The sequence below is a fragment of the Watersipora subatra genome, chromosome 9 (genome assembly GCF_963576615.1).
Source record: "Watersipora subatra chromosome 9, tzWatSuba1.1, whole genome shotgun sequence".
NCBI lineage: Eukaryota > Metazoa > Bryozoa > Gymnolaemata > Cheilostomatida > Watersiporidae > Watersipora > Watersipora subatra.
In genome coordinates this window covers 12647382-12662254 of record NC_088716.1, presented here as the reverse complement: position 1 = coordinate 12662254, position 14873 = coordinate 12647382, and the positions used below count along the sequence as shown (strand labels likewise).

General features: G+C 34.4%; 1 protein-coding gene across 1 annotated transcript in view; it reads left to right on the top strand.

Moving 5' to 3' along the window:
• The window catches only part of LOC137404793 (DNA polymerase theta-like), a 50187-nt gene extending 39779 nt beyond the window's left edge, over positions 1-10408 (top strand). Inside the window, exons 21-24 of the mRNA XM_068091025.1 lie at positions 2536-2720; positions 6349-6460; positions 7705-7926; positions 9515-10408. Of these exons, the coding sequence (XP_067947126.1) occupies positions 2536-2720; positions 6349-6460; positions 7705-7926; positions 9515-9708 (713 nt within the window). The 3' untranslated portion in view covers positions 9709-10408. The remainder of the gene's footprint in view (positions 1-2535; positions 2721-6348; positions 6461-7704; positions 7927-9514) is intronic.
• Positions 10409-14873: the final 4465 nt, after the last annotated feature.

Sequence of the window (14873 nt, the reverse complement as noted above, 5' to 3'; positions counted from 1 at the left end):
AACTGAACAAATGCTTATTGATTACCTTGTTCAATGATTGATATTTTTCGATATTTTAGCCATTCTAGGGGATGAATGGAGAATCCCAAAGAAATCTAAAACTTGTTCAACTTTCTCTCAAATGTTTATGTTCACTGTTTGACTAGCGTCGTTGTTTATTCCTACCAAATTAACAGGAGTGTCAAATCCTAACATGTCAACTCTACCAGTACTGAAATATTGTCAACTCTCTATTATAGTGCATATAATAATTTATATTAATACAAACTTGCTTACTTATCACAAGAAACCGCGTGCTTTTTAATTGTGTCATAAACATTGTTGAGTCGATGTGTATTCAATGTGGAAACTCAATCCAATCTCTCAAAATCGAAAGTACGCTGGGTTAACATTGACTGATTTAATCTTAAGATAGCGTACTGCTACTTACAATTTAAATGTATGCAATGATAATATAAATAACTAGAAATTCCACTGTCATACAGCCCATGACCAAAGAGATATTGGAAAAAAAGAAAGGGTACTGATGGTTGAGAAATGCAATATTAGCAGTCAAATGGCACTGCAGTGCAATAGGATAACTGCAATGGTAGCTGTAATGTATGCAATATTGGCCAATATTAGAAGTAAAATGCACAGATATTATTAGAATAACCAATATTATTAATATAGTAATAATATAAAACCAATGCACAATTTTGTTTACATTTAAAAACGTCATTGCTAGCAGCCTAGCAATATCAAGAAGTTGTGATATTTATATAGATTTTTAGAAAATCTGTACTACGTAGTCATTGTTCTGTAGTCATCCAAACTTATAATTAAATATTGTAATAATCTCATAAGAATCGTTAGAAAAAAATATCATCGTCATTCCCTTTACTTACCTGCGTTGGACATCAGTTAGAATCAGACCTGCCAATCCAAGAGTGGGGCAATGCGTGAGGTTTGGTTTTGGGGCAATTGATGTATCAATGATAGTATATATGAAATTTTGGAAATTGAGGCAAAAATCTCACGCATTTCTCACGCATTTTCATTTTTTCTTTGGGGCGATTGCGTGAGTCTCACACCCAATGCGTGAGAGTTGGCAGGTATGGTCAGACCTGCCAACCCTGAAGTGGGGAAAGGAGTGAGAGTCTATTTTGGGGGCAATGAAAACGCGAGGATTTGATAAGTGGGGTAAATTTTCATAGCGTATAAAAGCACCACAGCGAAAGATAATATAACTCCATATGGAAATTACATGTCGTGGAGGTTATTGATAGATGAGAATGCCACAAATATGTTTATACATAGTTGTTTATTAGTAGTAAGTATATTATTACTATTTGAAGATTCGGGCAAAAACACAGGTTTGCTTGGGTAAAAAGGGCAATTGCGTGACACGGGCGTGAGATGCGTGAGGCATGGGGCAGTTGCGTGAGTCTCACACCCAATGCGTGAGAGTTGGCAGGTATGGGTATGGTTAGAATACCAAAGTACTCAAAAGTGTCTAAAATGTCAGTTACTTTGAAATCGGCAAAAATGTAACGATTTCAGTACTCCTACATTAATTACAGAAACCTTCGGCAATTCGACAATGCTATAGACTGGTGAAATGTGCACGTTATTTTTTGTGAAATGCGCACGACTTAATCGTTCTATTCTCTGCCGCTCGGCGTTTCAATTTCCGTTCTTAACTTTTATTAAACCAAGCTTTTCAAACCTTTTGTGACGATTTTGGCCAAATTAATCTGTCTATTTGTGTATAATCCGATCAGATGGGTAAGTTTTAAGAGAATATCGACAATTTACAAAGACTTGGTAACATATTTAAATAGGCTTATATGTGTTTTGTATCGTTATTATACTTTAACGACTCTACAAAACGATGGTTAAATTTGTTGATGAAATTTCGAGACAAGGGTTCGTCTCATTGTTGATGAATAATTTTCCTAAGTTGTGTGCACATGCATTTATCATAAAAACTCTCAAACTTCGCTCCGCTCGTTTGGTTGTGGGATCATATAAATATACTAAATTATAAATATTGATTTATCAATATTTATAATTGTTGATCAGTTTGTAGAATACCACACCTAGGATTTTTTGTTACTTATTCGTTTATGTAGAGTTGTCTGTTTGTATCTATCACTGCTTCCTGCCGTGATAGCCCTTCGCGAATGACTAAATATCGTGTCCATTTATGAGTTAAAACAGCCATGATAAACTAACCAGCGCTGTTTGGAGTTATGAGTAGTTGTTTACTCTGTCAACTGATCACAAAAACTCGTTTTCAATAAATCAATCCATACATACTAACTGCTAACAAATGTCCAGTTTATAGAAAAACAAATCACAATTCTGCATTACTTGTGAGTTGATCTATGTATCTAGAAAGTCTTATCGGTTACACTATTATGTTGATCTCAGGCTATACACCAAGGCTGATAACAGTTTTATTTTACTCACAAGCTGATAACCTGATTTCAGGCTATAAAATGATACTATTAGCAATTCTATATTGCTCATTAATTGATCTGTTGATCCCAGGCTACACCCTGCTGTCAGCAGACTACTCACAGCTAGAGTTGAGAATCATCTCTCATCTAGCCTCAGATTCTACACTTTTGTCTCTCCTAAATGGTGGTGGCGATGTGTTCAAGGACATCGCATCTCGTTGGAAGTCTGTACCGGCGGATGATGTCACAGATGAGCAAAGACAGAATGCTAAGCAGGTAGGAATAGACAAACACCCAAGAGAAGATATTAGGTGTTATCTTCTCTTGGGTGAATGGGAAGATAAAACCGAATGGTTCATAAATTGAGCTGTTAGTTACACCACCTGCCAGTTAGTACCGTGACTGCTAGGGCAGGTGCTTCATGTCAATATAGGTGTGTCATGCTATGGCGTGTCAAATTGTTACCCTTGAAGCAATATGCTCTCGGGACAAAAATTTTATTATGGTATATTCTATACAAAGTAAGGGTAATGCTTAGCCATATCCCCCAACAGTGCCTTCAAATGCTGTTATACAACATTCGAGGGCACTGTTGTACACTCACTATCCAACCAGTCATAAGTCGACACAGTCGTTATTTGGATCGTGTACATTTGAGGTGTACATTCAAGGACATATGATGCAAAGTGTAAATCCTGCGCAAATATTTCATCTGTGATCTCATTGTGGAACATCTCAGTTTATGCAAAATATCCAATACTATATACCATAATAAGAAATTAACAGGAGTTAACAGGATAAGGTAATGAAAGAAGATTTGTTCCTATTAGAAGCCTAAAATTTAAATTAACGCAAAGATATAAATAGTATGTATGTAAAAAAATTAAAATCTATTTTGTTGTTGCGCATCATCTAAACTTTTTTGTGCATACGTTGAAGGAAAGGTCAGGCAGTAGGTTTAGCAAGGAAGCATGAGAGATCAATTGGTATTCAGCAACAGTAGTTTTCTTGCTCTCTTCATTTGATTGCCATCTGAATCAGACTTACTCTCGGGGCCACAGTAATGGTGTACAGTAAATTATAATAGAGAGTCTACTGATATTTCTATGACGACATCTGCTTAATAAGCTTGCGAAACTGAATCACCAATCTATCATACTAATCATTGTTTGTTACGCTTTGAGACTGCATCAAATAACGTCTGCTAATGAAAGTTCATCGGTAGGTTGATAGGCTGCACTCTATTGTATAAACGCTTCATCGAGATGTGACCTCGCTTTGTAGAAATGAAATGGTTGTCATTGATGTGGTGCTGCCTCAATCCTGCTAACTAACTGTTTCTTATGTGTAATGCATTACTTTCTTCGCTGATTTCTGTTTGAGAGGTCAGCATCTCCCCTTGTTAGTTCTCTACTGGTTCTCACAAAGCTTACATGATTACAGAATCACTGCAATATTTATCTTGGGACAGTGATCTTATCTCACCTGAACTTTGCCCAATCGTCGCTATCTCTAGAACATTCTCAAATTGCTTGAAATTCCATTACTCGCTGTTGTCGGAGTTTAGAAATTTTTTTGGCACATTGCCAGTTGTTCACTGGCATATTTTATTATCAACGTGTTTCAGAAGTATGTAAGTTTTCTGTCTTTGGTACAAGAACTGCATCACTTGTCACTATAAAAATAATGGAGATGGGAATTCAAACCAAATCCCCGCTGCTAAGCGTCTGAATGTATAAAAAAAAACTTGGCTTCACTCGAAGTGTGGTGCTTGCAAAAGATAGTGTAATGTTCGCTTTCCCTCCTCTTGTTGTGACATATGCAACTTGGGATGCAATCATCATGCAGCTGATCAGTTTGTTAGGATTTGGTACTATAAGCTTTAACTACCATATGAAGAAGCCTTGGTTATCATTTCCGTCATAGCTATAAGTACACACATCCTTTTGCTTACACATCCTGACAAAAAGGGTAACTTATACAAAGAAGATGGTTTATATGTTGACAATATTACTTGCTTTATTCAAAACGAGCTATCTGAAATGGGAAAGAGATTCAAATACATTAAAACCTCAGTTTTGAATGTCACAGATCTCAAACAAATCAGAATACGGAAGTTTTTGTTCGAAGTACATCAAATAAATTGGAGTTTAAACACTCCCGAGATCTATCAAAACCTGCAGCCTGTCTTTGTTGCCAACCGACCCTTTTTCTTTATCGTTATTTGTAGTATTGAGACTTTGTATGGAGAAAGGGTTGCTGTGGTTGAGGAAATATTGAATGTAATTTGTGTTTTGGTATTAGTGTATTTATTATTAGTGTTTTTTGTTATTTTGTTAGAATAAACACACAAGCTCGTTCTTTACATATCTTTTTTTTATTTGGGCAGCTACAGGCGCTTCAATACATCGTCAGTCTAGCCTTCGTTTTTTCGTGACGTCATTTTATCATTGTCGGCCATCTTTATAGACAATTTTATTGTTAAAAACACGAAGCTTTTGCAATAAATGTTTGAAAACGATGCTTTTGTTTGCAATTTTTTTATTATAGTATCAAAACAACACCAAAAAGTACTATTAAATAAAAGAAAAACGATCGTTTTCTACAAATACGGCAGCTTTTTCGTGAACGAGCGCATGTGCAAATGGCTTGATGACATCAAAAAAACAATGGGATTAATAGAGCCTGCATTGTACGCTATAGATACTAGTCTGCTGGCACCGTGAGAGATCCTCATGTGTAATAAGTATGCACACGATTATTCTTAGACATAGAAAGATATTGCAGTGGTGCAGTGGTAGCACCCTTCCAATCCGAATGTCCAAGTTCTATTTCTGTGCAGGGCTATCTTTTTTCTTATCACTCTTGGCGTGGTTTTGGATGGACAGTTCCAGCTCTTATTATAGCAAATATTGTATTACGTGCGCTTTTAATAAAAAGTTAATAGTCTAAAATAATGTAAAACTGTGTAATGCTTTAAAGCCTGGGCCCGAGGTACATGTAACTCAGTAAATTGTTTTCCCATCTGATCCTACGACCCAATAAACTCAACGGCATAGTTTCGCTTTTTTTTTAGTTTCGCTTTGTTTGTGATTTTATAGAAAATTATAAAATTTTGACACTTTGTGCGTAGTACGTTTTCAGTATAATTTTAATGTTTCAAGTCGATTGGTATACTATTTTTTGAAATATCACCAAAATACTGAGGGAACTTCTGATGACTGAGAAATGAAAATGGCTGCTGACAGAACATCAGTTTCTAATAACACACTGATTTGAAATTCTTTGTAGCGAAGGAGTAAAAACAGATAAAGTTATAAAGCTTTTTTTCAGCAACGAGAATTTTACACTAAAACTATTAGTTTTTCTATTCATAACAAATATACACTCTATCAGACTCGGTGTACTACAATCATTATGTTTCTTTAGTTACCTCAGTTACATTCTATTATTTAAAAGAGGACGAAATAATTCAATTTTTTATTTGATTTCTCTTTCTTTCATCGAGTTCTACAAACTTGGAGCTTTACTGTACTATTTGGTTCTAAAGGAAATTGCGCTCTTTAATGTACTTTCGCAGATGACTTTAAGTTGTTGATACGGTCCAAAATTAAGGGACTTGCATGTGCAAGATTAGATTTCAATGTGTTAAAAAAGTGAGTTTCGAGTTTGGTAATAAAATTATTTGCTTTAGTTGTAATGAAAAATTGTTTCAAAATTTGAATAATTTGCTTTTTGAACATCCTTTTCAAACAGATTGTGTTCAAAAACTGAGGTCAGACTTCACACTAACAATGATCAACTGTATTGCTTTTACAGGCATAAACCAGCCTGATTTTCAATTGAATCTTCTTGCTCATTTTAAGCTGACCCGTCTGACCTTGTAAGCGACCTTTCATTTTAGATATGCTACGGGATAATATATGGTATGGGGAGCAAAGCTCTTTCCGAACAGCTTTCAGTGGATGAAGATACAGCAGAGCAACTCATGAGGGACTTTCAGACAACCTTTATTGGTAATATTTGCTTCATTTTACATTTATTACAAGTTTTTATGTTACGCATTTCAATTTAACATTCAAATGCAAGTTTCAATTTTCATCAGGTACATTCTAACCGAAAGATGTTTTTTATTTACAACTTTATTTATTTGTAACTTCATCGTTTAAGAGTTAGCGCTTTTAATTCGTGCAACTTTGTTGCTCGAGTTCCAGTGTGACTAACTTTATAGATATTAGAGAGAGCTACCTGCTCTTCTTGTCATCCTTGCTATGGGGGGAGGACATAAACTGTACATGATTTGCAGAACTAAAATAAGTGTTCACCTAAAAACATGTGCGATTGTTTTGAGCCTCAAAGCTTTAAATAAATACAATGATGATGTTTTTTAAATACTTTTAAATAAAGTCGATTGTTTAATAGAGTTATAACTTGTGACATACAGTATAAAATCAGTCTGTCTAGAGTTGTATGACTTGAACATGAAGTTGTTTGTAAATTTTATCAGAAAGTATCGGTATTTATCTATCATGTGCGATTGTTTTTGCTGTTTGAGGTGATCTGATTTGCTAGGATGTTTCAAGATTAATATCGATTAAATGTGGTTGCGATCAAGACACTCACTCGCGAAATTATATCATGAGTTGTTATCGTTGAGATAGTGGACATCGACTAATGCGTTCAAGTCGAAGCATTACGTGTCTCTATTCTGTCGATCTCTTTGTAATTATCATCGCATATTGCAATTATCGTAATCACACTCAAGTTTGATCAGAGCATTTTAATCGCAATCAAGATTTATCAATCACGATAAATTTGTTTGAGGCGATCAGATCACCTCAAACATCAAAAACATTCGCAAATGATAAAAAATAACTACTTATTGATAAAATTTATAAAAACTTGGTGTGAGTTCATCTGTAACAGATGTTGCAAATGTTGAGTCAGGGATATTTGATATAATAGAGTTATTCAGGGATATTTGATATAATAGAGTTGTTCAGGGATATTTAATATAATAGAGTTATTCAGGGATATTTGATATAATAGGGTTATTCAGGGATATTTAATATAATAGAGTTGTTCAGGGATATTTGATATAATAGAGTTATTCAGGGATATTTAATATAATAGAGTTGTTCAGGGATATTTGATATAATAGAGTTGTTCAGGGATATTTGATATAATAGAGTTATTCAGGGATATTTGATATAATAGAGTTATTCTACAAATTTTATCCGAGAGGCTGAATACTTTACAGGCCTGAAAACCTATCTGATTTCGACAGTCGAGTCGTGTAGAAAGTTAGGTTATGTGAGCACCATTGTGGGACGTCGACGCTACCTTCCAAACATAAATAACGCTGCTCGTGGGGCTAGCAGAAGTCAGGCTGAAAGACAAGCCATAAATACGACGGTACAAGGTTCAGCCGCTGATCTAGTTAAAATGGCTACAATCAACCTTGAGAGCGCTCTAAACAGAGGTAAGATTATGTGAATCTATTAATTTCGTAGATGTTTGTATTCCTTTCGCAGGTATCATTGTGATAGCAGTAGTATAGGTTCACTCTTTTCCTGTGATGTTTTCTGAAGCGTATAAGGTCAAAGCACTTGTGATATTATTCATCATGCTTCTTGAATGCCCTTGACCCTCAAAATTGATTTCCAATTCACAGATTTTTACTTTTTGCAGAGGCTCTGATCTCAAAAAATTGTGAAAATGAGAGATCAATGTAGTTGCATTTCCCTTTCAGCTTTAACTGATAAAACTGTAACATACTGTTTTACCTTAACTGTAAAATAAACTTATAAAATTAAGTATTTTTTCAATTAGACAAAGTTAATTTTAATTAAGTATTAAGTAAATTTAAAAATAAGTAAAAGTTTTCAAATATTTTTTAAGGCTTTCTATAGGTCAGTCGGTAATATGATGTTAGCGCTACAAATATTCATTCACTGATGTGTACAAACAAGACTAACATAACGCTAAAAGTATTAAATTTCAGAACAGCATTTTAAATAATTAATTAGCAGCATTGCTAATCAATGTTGCCTTCAGCTAAACTCGGAACTTAGATGTTGTCTGTTAGGATGATGCTCAGATTACAGTCATCCTTAGATAATTGACATTAAGTACATAAAAACTATCGTACGTAAATATAGATGAACATAGAGTATTTTGTCTTATTCCTTCCAATGAACGGAAACAACGGTAAATCCTTCAAGTAATTAGATAAAGTATTGAAAGAAATGCATTTGATAAAATGTATGTTTAAGATCTCATTGAAAATAAATTATATATAAAAAACAAATTAATGAAATGATACTCAGTATAAAGATTTTTTCATTGTGTTAATGACGCATTCAAGTTCAGTACATGGGGTAAGTTCAACGCTAAAGTAAGTTAGAAAAATAGGTGATGTGACTTACTCTAACTTACATAAGATATGGTTTAAATTTACATGTACTCAATTTATATAACTTTTATTATTTTACATTTTCAGGTTTTTTAACAATCTTTTATGTTTCACTGACGCATCTGTAATGTTTTGAAAAATGGGTTCATCAGCTGACAATTACTACGTATGTCAAATATATGCTCAAAGGTCGGCGATGCCTGCTTTTCCATTTTTTCAATCAAATTGCCTATAAGTGGGTGTTTAAGAGACTGGTTCTCAGGAACCTGACGGAGTTTTTAAACCAAATATTTCAGCGACCTGTCGGAAGGCACAGAGCATCGGCGTGTGAAGTTTTCATAAAATCAGTCCAAGTATATGAAAACGCACTTTTCAAAAAAAGTGAAAAACGTGTTTATGTAGCGTAATGGACACACGGACACAATGACAAAGTGAGATTTATTAATATAAATATCAAAAAATGTATATATAGAAGTGATTGTGAGTTAAGGTTTGAAATAGTATTTGATTTTCACTTTTGTTTTAGAAATTTTAAAAATGGAAGAAAGCTGTTTTGTTTTCCTCAACTAGCGTATGTTAAAAACATTTTCAATGCTGCATATATAGGCTTTCTATTAGTGCAGGCTTAAAAACTGTATTTGTTTTTGTTTTTCAGAGGCCCGACTAGTTCTTCAGATCCACGATGAGTTGCTTTATGAAGTTCCAACACCTCTTCTCAAACAGACAGCTAGAGTTGTTAAACACACCATGGAGTCGGTCGGCGATGCATTGCAGCTGTCAGTTAACATGGTTGTTCGGATAAAAACAGGTCCCACTTGGTCCCAACTTCAGCCCTTAGATGTCCTATGATGTTTTTTTGCTATAAGATTGAAGATCCAATGATTACACACTATTATGTTCTTTTGATATTTGCTCAGTTTTGATTGGTTCAATGAGAATGCAACAATCTAGTACTACTGTGATAAAATGAACTTGCTTACTTTTGATTGGTTCAATGAGGATGCAACAATCTAGTACTACTGTAATAAGATGAACTCACTCATTTTTGATTGGTTCAATGAGGATGCAAAAATCTAGTACTACACTGTGATAAAATGAACTTGCTTACTTTTGATTGGTTCAATGAGGATGCAACAATCTAGTACTACTGTAATAAGATGAACTCGCTCAGTTTTGATTGGTTCAATGACTATGCCACAATTTTGTGCGATTATAATATGATATATCACTTTTTAACATCCTGATTCACTTTAGTGTTGTTTTACATAAATTATTTTTTCTCATATATGCGTTAAATGATTTATATTGTATTTGCAGATAGCTGCACCATTTTACTAGATTTTGTTTCTCTTAAAGTACATATAGTTCATGTTTGCTTATTCAAATTATATGGAATGTTTATTCTATTTATTTTTTTAATGTAATGAAATGTCTTTCTGTTTTGTTGTATCGTAAATGAATCATTATACTACATGTAGTCTTGAGGCAAGTTTGTGTGTATTTCTCAGATTAATGACTCACTTATTGAGAATAAATATATTGCAGAGCAATCAAACGAAGTTAAGCATTCATTTTTTGTGTTCAAATAACAGAAAAACTAATGTTTGGTTTTACAAATATGTTTATTCAATAATTCCAATGCATCGGTTCTACAGTAATTCCTTGTTACTCCTGCAACTTCAATACTTTGCGGAGTTAAAAATATTAAAATTAAAGAAAGTTAACAAGCAAATACATAAAATATAATTCTATCTCATACTCTGTCCCAGTGAGATCCCTCCGTGAGCGTCGTTATGCTGGCAGTCGTCGTAGTATGCTGTTTACCTGTTATGTTTTGTGAAGTCTAAAAAATGCAAAGTACTTTTGACACCTTTCATCATGTATCTTAAACGTCCTTGACTCTCAAAATTGTCTGATGAACCTAAAAAAAAGAAAATGCTTAAGATTAATGAAAAAATGACTTTATTAGATGAGTCTATTAGTTTCTATTTCACAGTTTTTCACTTTCGCATTAGGGAGTTGTCGGTCCCTTTCGCATTAGGCACTTTGCACATCAGGACCATTTGCACTGGTTCCGATTACCTGCAGTGAAAGAGGTATTACTGTGTATTAGCTTTTTGGGTAACAACTGCTTAAAATAAATGCCTCTCATTTGATAATATATCGCTTTTCTTAACAAATCAAAACGGTATGAATCAAAGAGGTAAATCACAGTCAGGTCAAGTTAGTTTCGTTTGAGGTTAGAAAAGCAAGCTATATTAGGTAAGCATCGCTGTCTGCTTAGTCATGGTCTTGCAAGAGATTAGACCAGATATTCTAACAGAGCCCAAGGACTAATGATAACACTTTGACCTTTTTTGAGGTGACGCCACAGCTTACCATCTATTATGTTAACAAACACTGATAATGCCTGTATGAAGCTTGAGCTAGGCATTATACTCACTTTCTCACCTATTTCATCAACATTACTCAAGGGTAACCCTTTTTGACATGCAATAGACAAGCTTGTTTGAGGGATTCCTAACAAGAGTAGATAACACATTCAACTTTTGATAAGAGATTCGGTTTGCTAATGTTTGAATTCTATGAGTTTGTAAAGTTTGACTGAGTATCGCCATACAGTATCTATAGCTACTTGTTATTGTACTAAAATTGTGCTTGCTGCAGATGAAAATGTTGTTAATCAGGTTTCTATTATAAAAGTATTTGTGATTGTTCTGGAAGTGGGTTTGCTGCAGGTGTTAATGTTGTTCATCAGGTTTTTTGTTATATAAGTATTGGTGGTTGTTCTTGGAGTGGGTTTGCTGCAGGTGTTAATGTCATTCATCAGGTTTTCTGTTATATAAGTATTTGTGATTGTACTAAAAGTGGTCTTGTGACAAAGTTGTTTAACAGGTTTTCTGATGTGTAAACATTCAAGTTTTAAATATTGATTGTGAGAGCTATCTTTAGCTCATAAGAATCCTTGTTCAGCTTCAGAGTGATATTCAGCAAACTTTTTTATTTCCAAAAGCAAATGCTTGTGGTGGTTTAACCACTCCATTGTCTCTTATACATGCTCGTACTAATCTACATGGTACGCTAGTAAACTGATTAGAGAAGTCAATATTTGTACAACTTTTAGATAACACTTAATCACTTTCTTTGCATATATCTTGCAACGCATTTATAAAGCACGTTCACTTCAGTAAAAGCGCTTGTGAAACACTGCATCCTGTTTTTATAGGTGACTCGCAGCAAAGGTAGGAAAGATTATAACAGTATCCTAGATAAAACGGTAAAACGGCAGCTTTCGCTGATAGTCTGAAATCCCAAATTATTGGAAGATTAATTTGACAGTAGTCTTCCTTTCTATAGTTGAATTCTTTTGAGCTAGTAAAATTTACAAATAAAAATAATTTTACAAATTAAAGGTGAATGGGACTAAAAAAATTTCAATATGAATAATTGGTAATAGTAATCTTGACCAGATGTTTTTTTATAAACTATTTCAAGTGAGAAGATCAGAAGATTGATTTGTTAGTCATCATTTCAAACTGTCATTATAAACATTTGCTGTCTCATTTGCTGTTAGTGAACTATTCCATAGATTTTTCTTGGTTTTTTTCTAGAGTTTTTGTTGGTTTCTACCCATTTTATGTATGGTTTCCCTTTGTGGTGCCTTTTAATCAGAGCCTTACATAATAGCGACATTGAGTGACATGTCCCAGTTACAGGTGACAGAGACAGGTGACATAGAGTCTCGGTAACAGGTGACATAGAGTCTCACTAACAGAGACAGAGACAGGTTACATAGGGTATCAGGTGACAGATGACAGAGGCAGGTGACATAGGGTATCAGATGACAAAAGCAGGTGACATAGGGCATCAGGTGACAGATGACAGAGGCAGGTGACATAGGGTATCAGGTGACAGTTGACGGAGGCAGGTTACAGAGGGTATCAGGTGACAGCTGACAGAGACAGGTGACTTAGAGTCTTAGTAGCAGGTGACATAATTATTGTTTCAGTTGCATGTGACAAAAACTTGCAGTTACAGGGACTATAGAGTTTCATTCAAAGGTGACAGAGTCTCAGCTACTGGTATCATAGATTGTACACAGAATTTTAAAGTTGTTACTAATTACTACTGACAACTGCTGACATCTGAAAACTTGGTGGTGAGAGTAGAACTCACCAAAGCTTTCAGCTATTTTAGGGATTTGAAATCTAGGATTTTACGTCTTTTCAGGTGCTTCAATTTGCTTGATTCTTATTGCAGCAGCATAGAGATACAGGCCTATTGTGTATTACTTCCACTTACCGCTGTCAACTAACTTGTGATAAAAGTGTTTGTATAAACTGGTAGAGAGCATCTTTAGTCAATACCTGCCAAGTGTCAATTGTTCAAGCTGAAATAATTTCAATGACGATTTACATTGCGCTAGCGTCTTCAAAATCAATGAAAAATTAAATAGACGATAATGAGCTGAATGAGCGTTAGTCCTTGAACAAACAAAAAGAAACATTTGCATTGTGAGATGCGTGCGTATGTAGCCATATGGTCCGTAATCCCCTTGAGTTAGAGACAGCTTATTGCCAACATATCGTCAGTTATGATTGCTGCGCAGGTTTATTTTATTACTTGTATTATTTGTTACGTTACACCTATCAAAGAAGAAATGTGACGTCTGCCAACAGGTAGGTAATATCAGCAACGCAGAAGCTATGAACATATGTGAACACGCTTGCTGTTTATATGTATAGTTTATATAGGTACTGTATATAGGTAGGTGTAACGGTACTGTTTATATGTAACATGGCTTAATTAGACAATGGAACAAATACTTGATACACGTTTTTAGAGTGAGTCGGTGCACTGAGATGAAGGTGACAGCGGGTTTCCTTCTTTTGCTTTCACTTTCATTGATCAGCGAAAATGGTGTCACTTCACAGGTAAGTCCCCAGATACACAAATATAAATTTCATGTTGCCTTGTAAGGAGGCATATTTACTATGAGATGCCTGAATTTTGGATTAAGTCTCGCATTTTAACTTGTTTGTTGTAGAACCCAGCTACTTCAACCAATATGTTTGATGCTTTTTCTTTCAACCCGCAAGACATGATGGAGCTTCTTTTTGACTCTCTAAACCCGCAATATACTAACAGCTTCAGAGATAAGCATGTGATAGGCAACGCCTCTATCTACCTCGTTAGATTTATTAAACAGGTTAGAATTGGGAGTTGTTTTCACAACGAAGGTTCATAAAATCATTTATACCATAATCATATACAATCTCTGCATCTTGCTGTTTATGATGCCATAGAGGTGTTACTACTGCCAGAGGTGCAGTAAATTTTTTAGGAAGTTGTCTTCTGTCACTCGTTGAGTGCATATTAGCCATAGTTCTTCGAACATAGTTATTTGAGCAGTTTATTTTATCTGACAATGACATGAAATTTTAATGTCAATTTTTTAATTCGAGTTGTCTCCTCTACCACAGTTTTTGAAGATCAAAGTAGTGTCACATAGCTATTTTGTTAAAAATTGTGTCAAATAAAACCTTCAAAGTATGTAACATAGTTTTTTAAAATCGTTCTTATATTTTGGCAAAATAATCCAAATGTAATGTTTGCCAAAATTTACATTGATTTAGTTTAAACAAACCAACATTAAATGGATATTTCGATACTTCATACTTAAAAAAGCCCATAATTTAATCTACATCTTGTTGTTTATGATGCTGTAAAGGTCTTACAACTACCTTGAGAATTTTATTTAGTTTTTTGCATACATATGAAACATCAGACTTTTATTGTAGATTTTTGTCAGTTATTTGTACGGGATAACTTACGTTTTTTTAGGTATTTCCAGACAAAGTTGTTCAGCAGCTGATTGGCTCTAAACTAGGGCAGGAAGTGCTAGATGTAATCGACTCAGAGATGATCGACCTGTATAGGGTGAGTAGATATAAATAGCCACTAAAATAAGCCACACTAAGTTTTGGTGAAACTGAATTGTTTTTCTTTTGGCA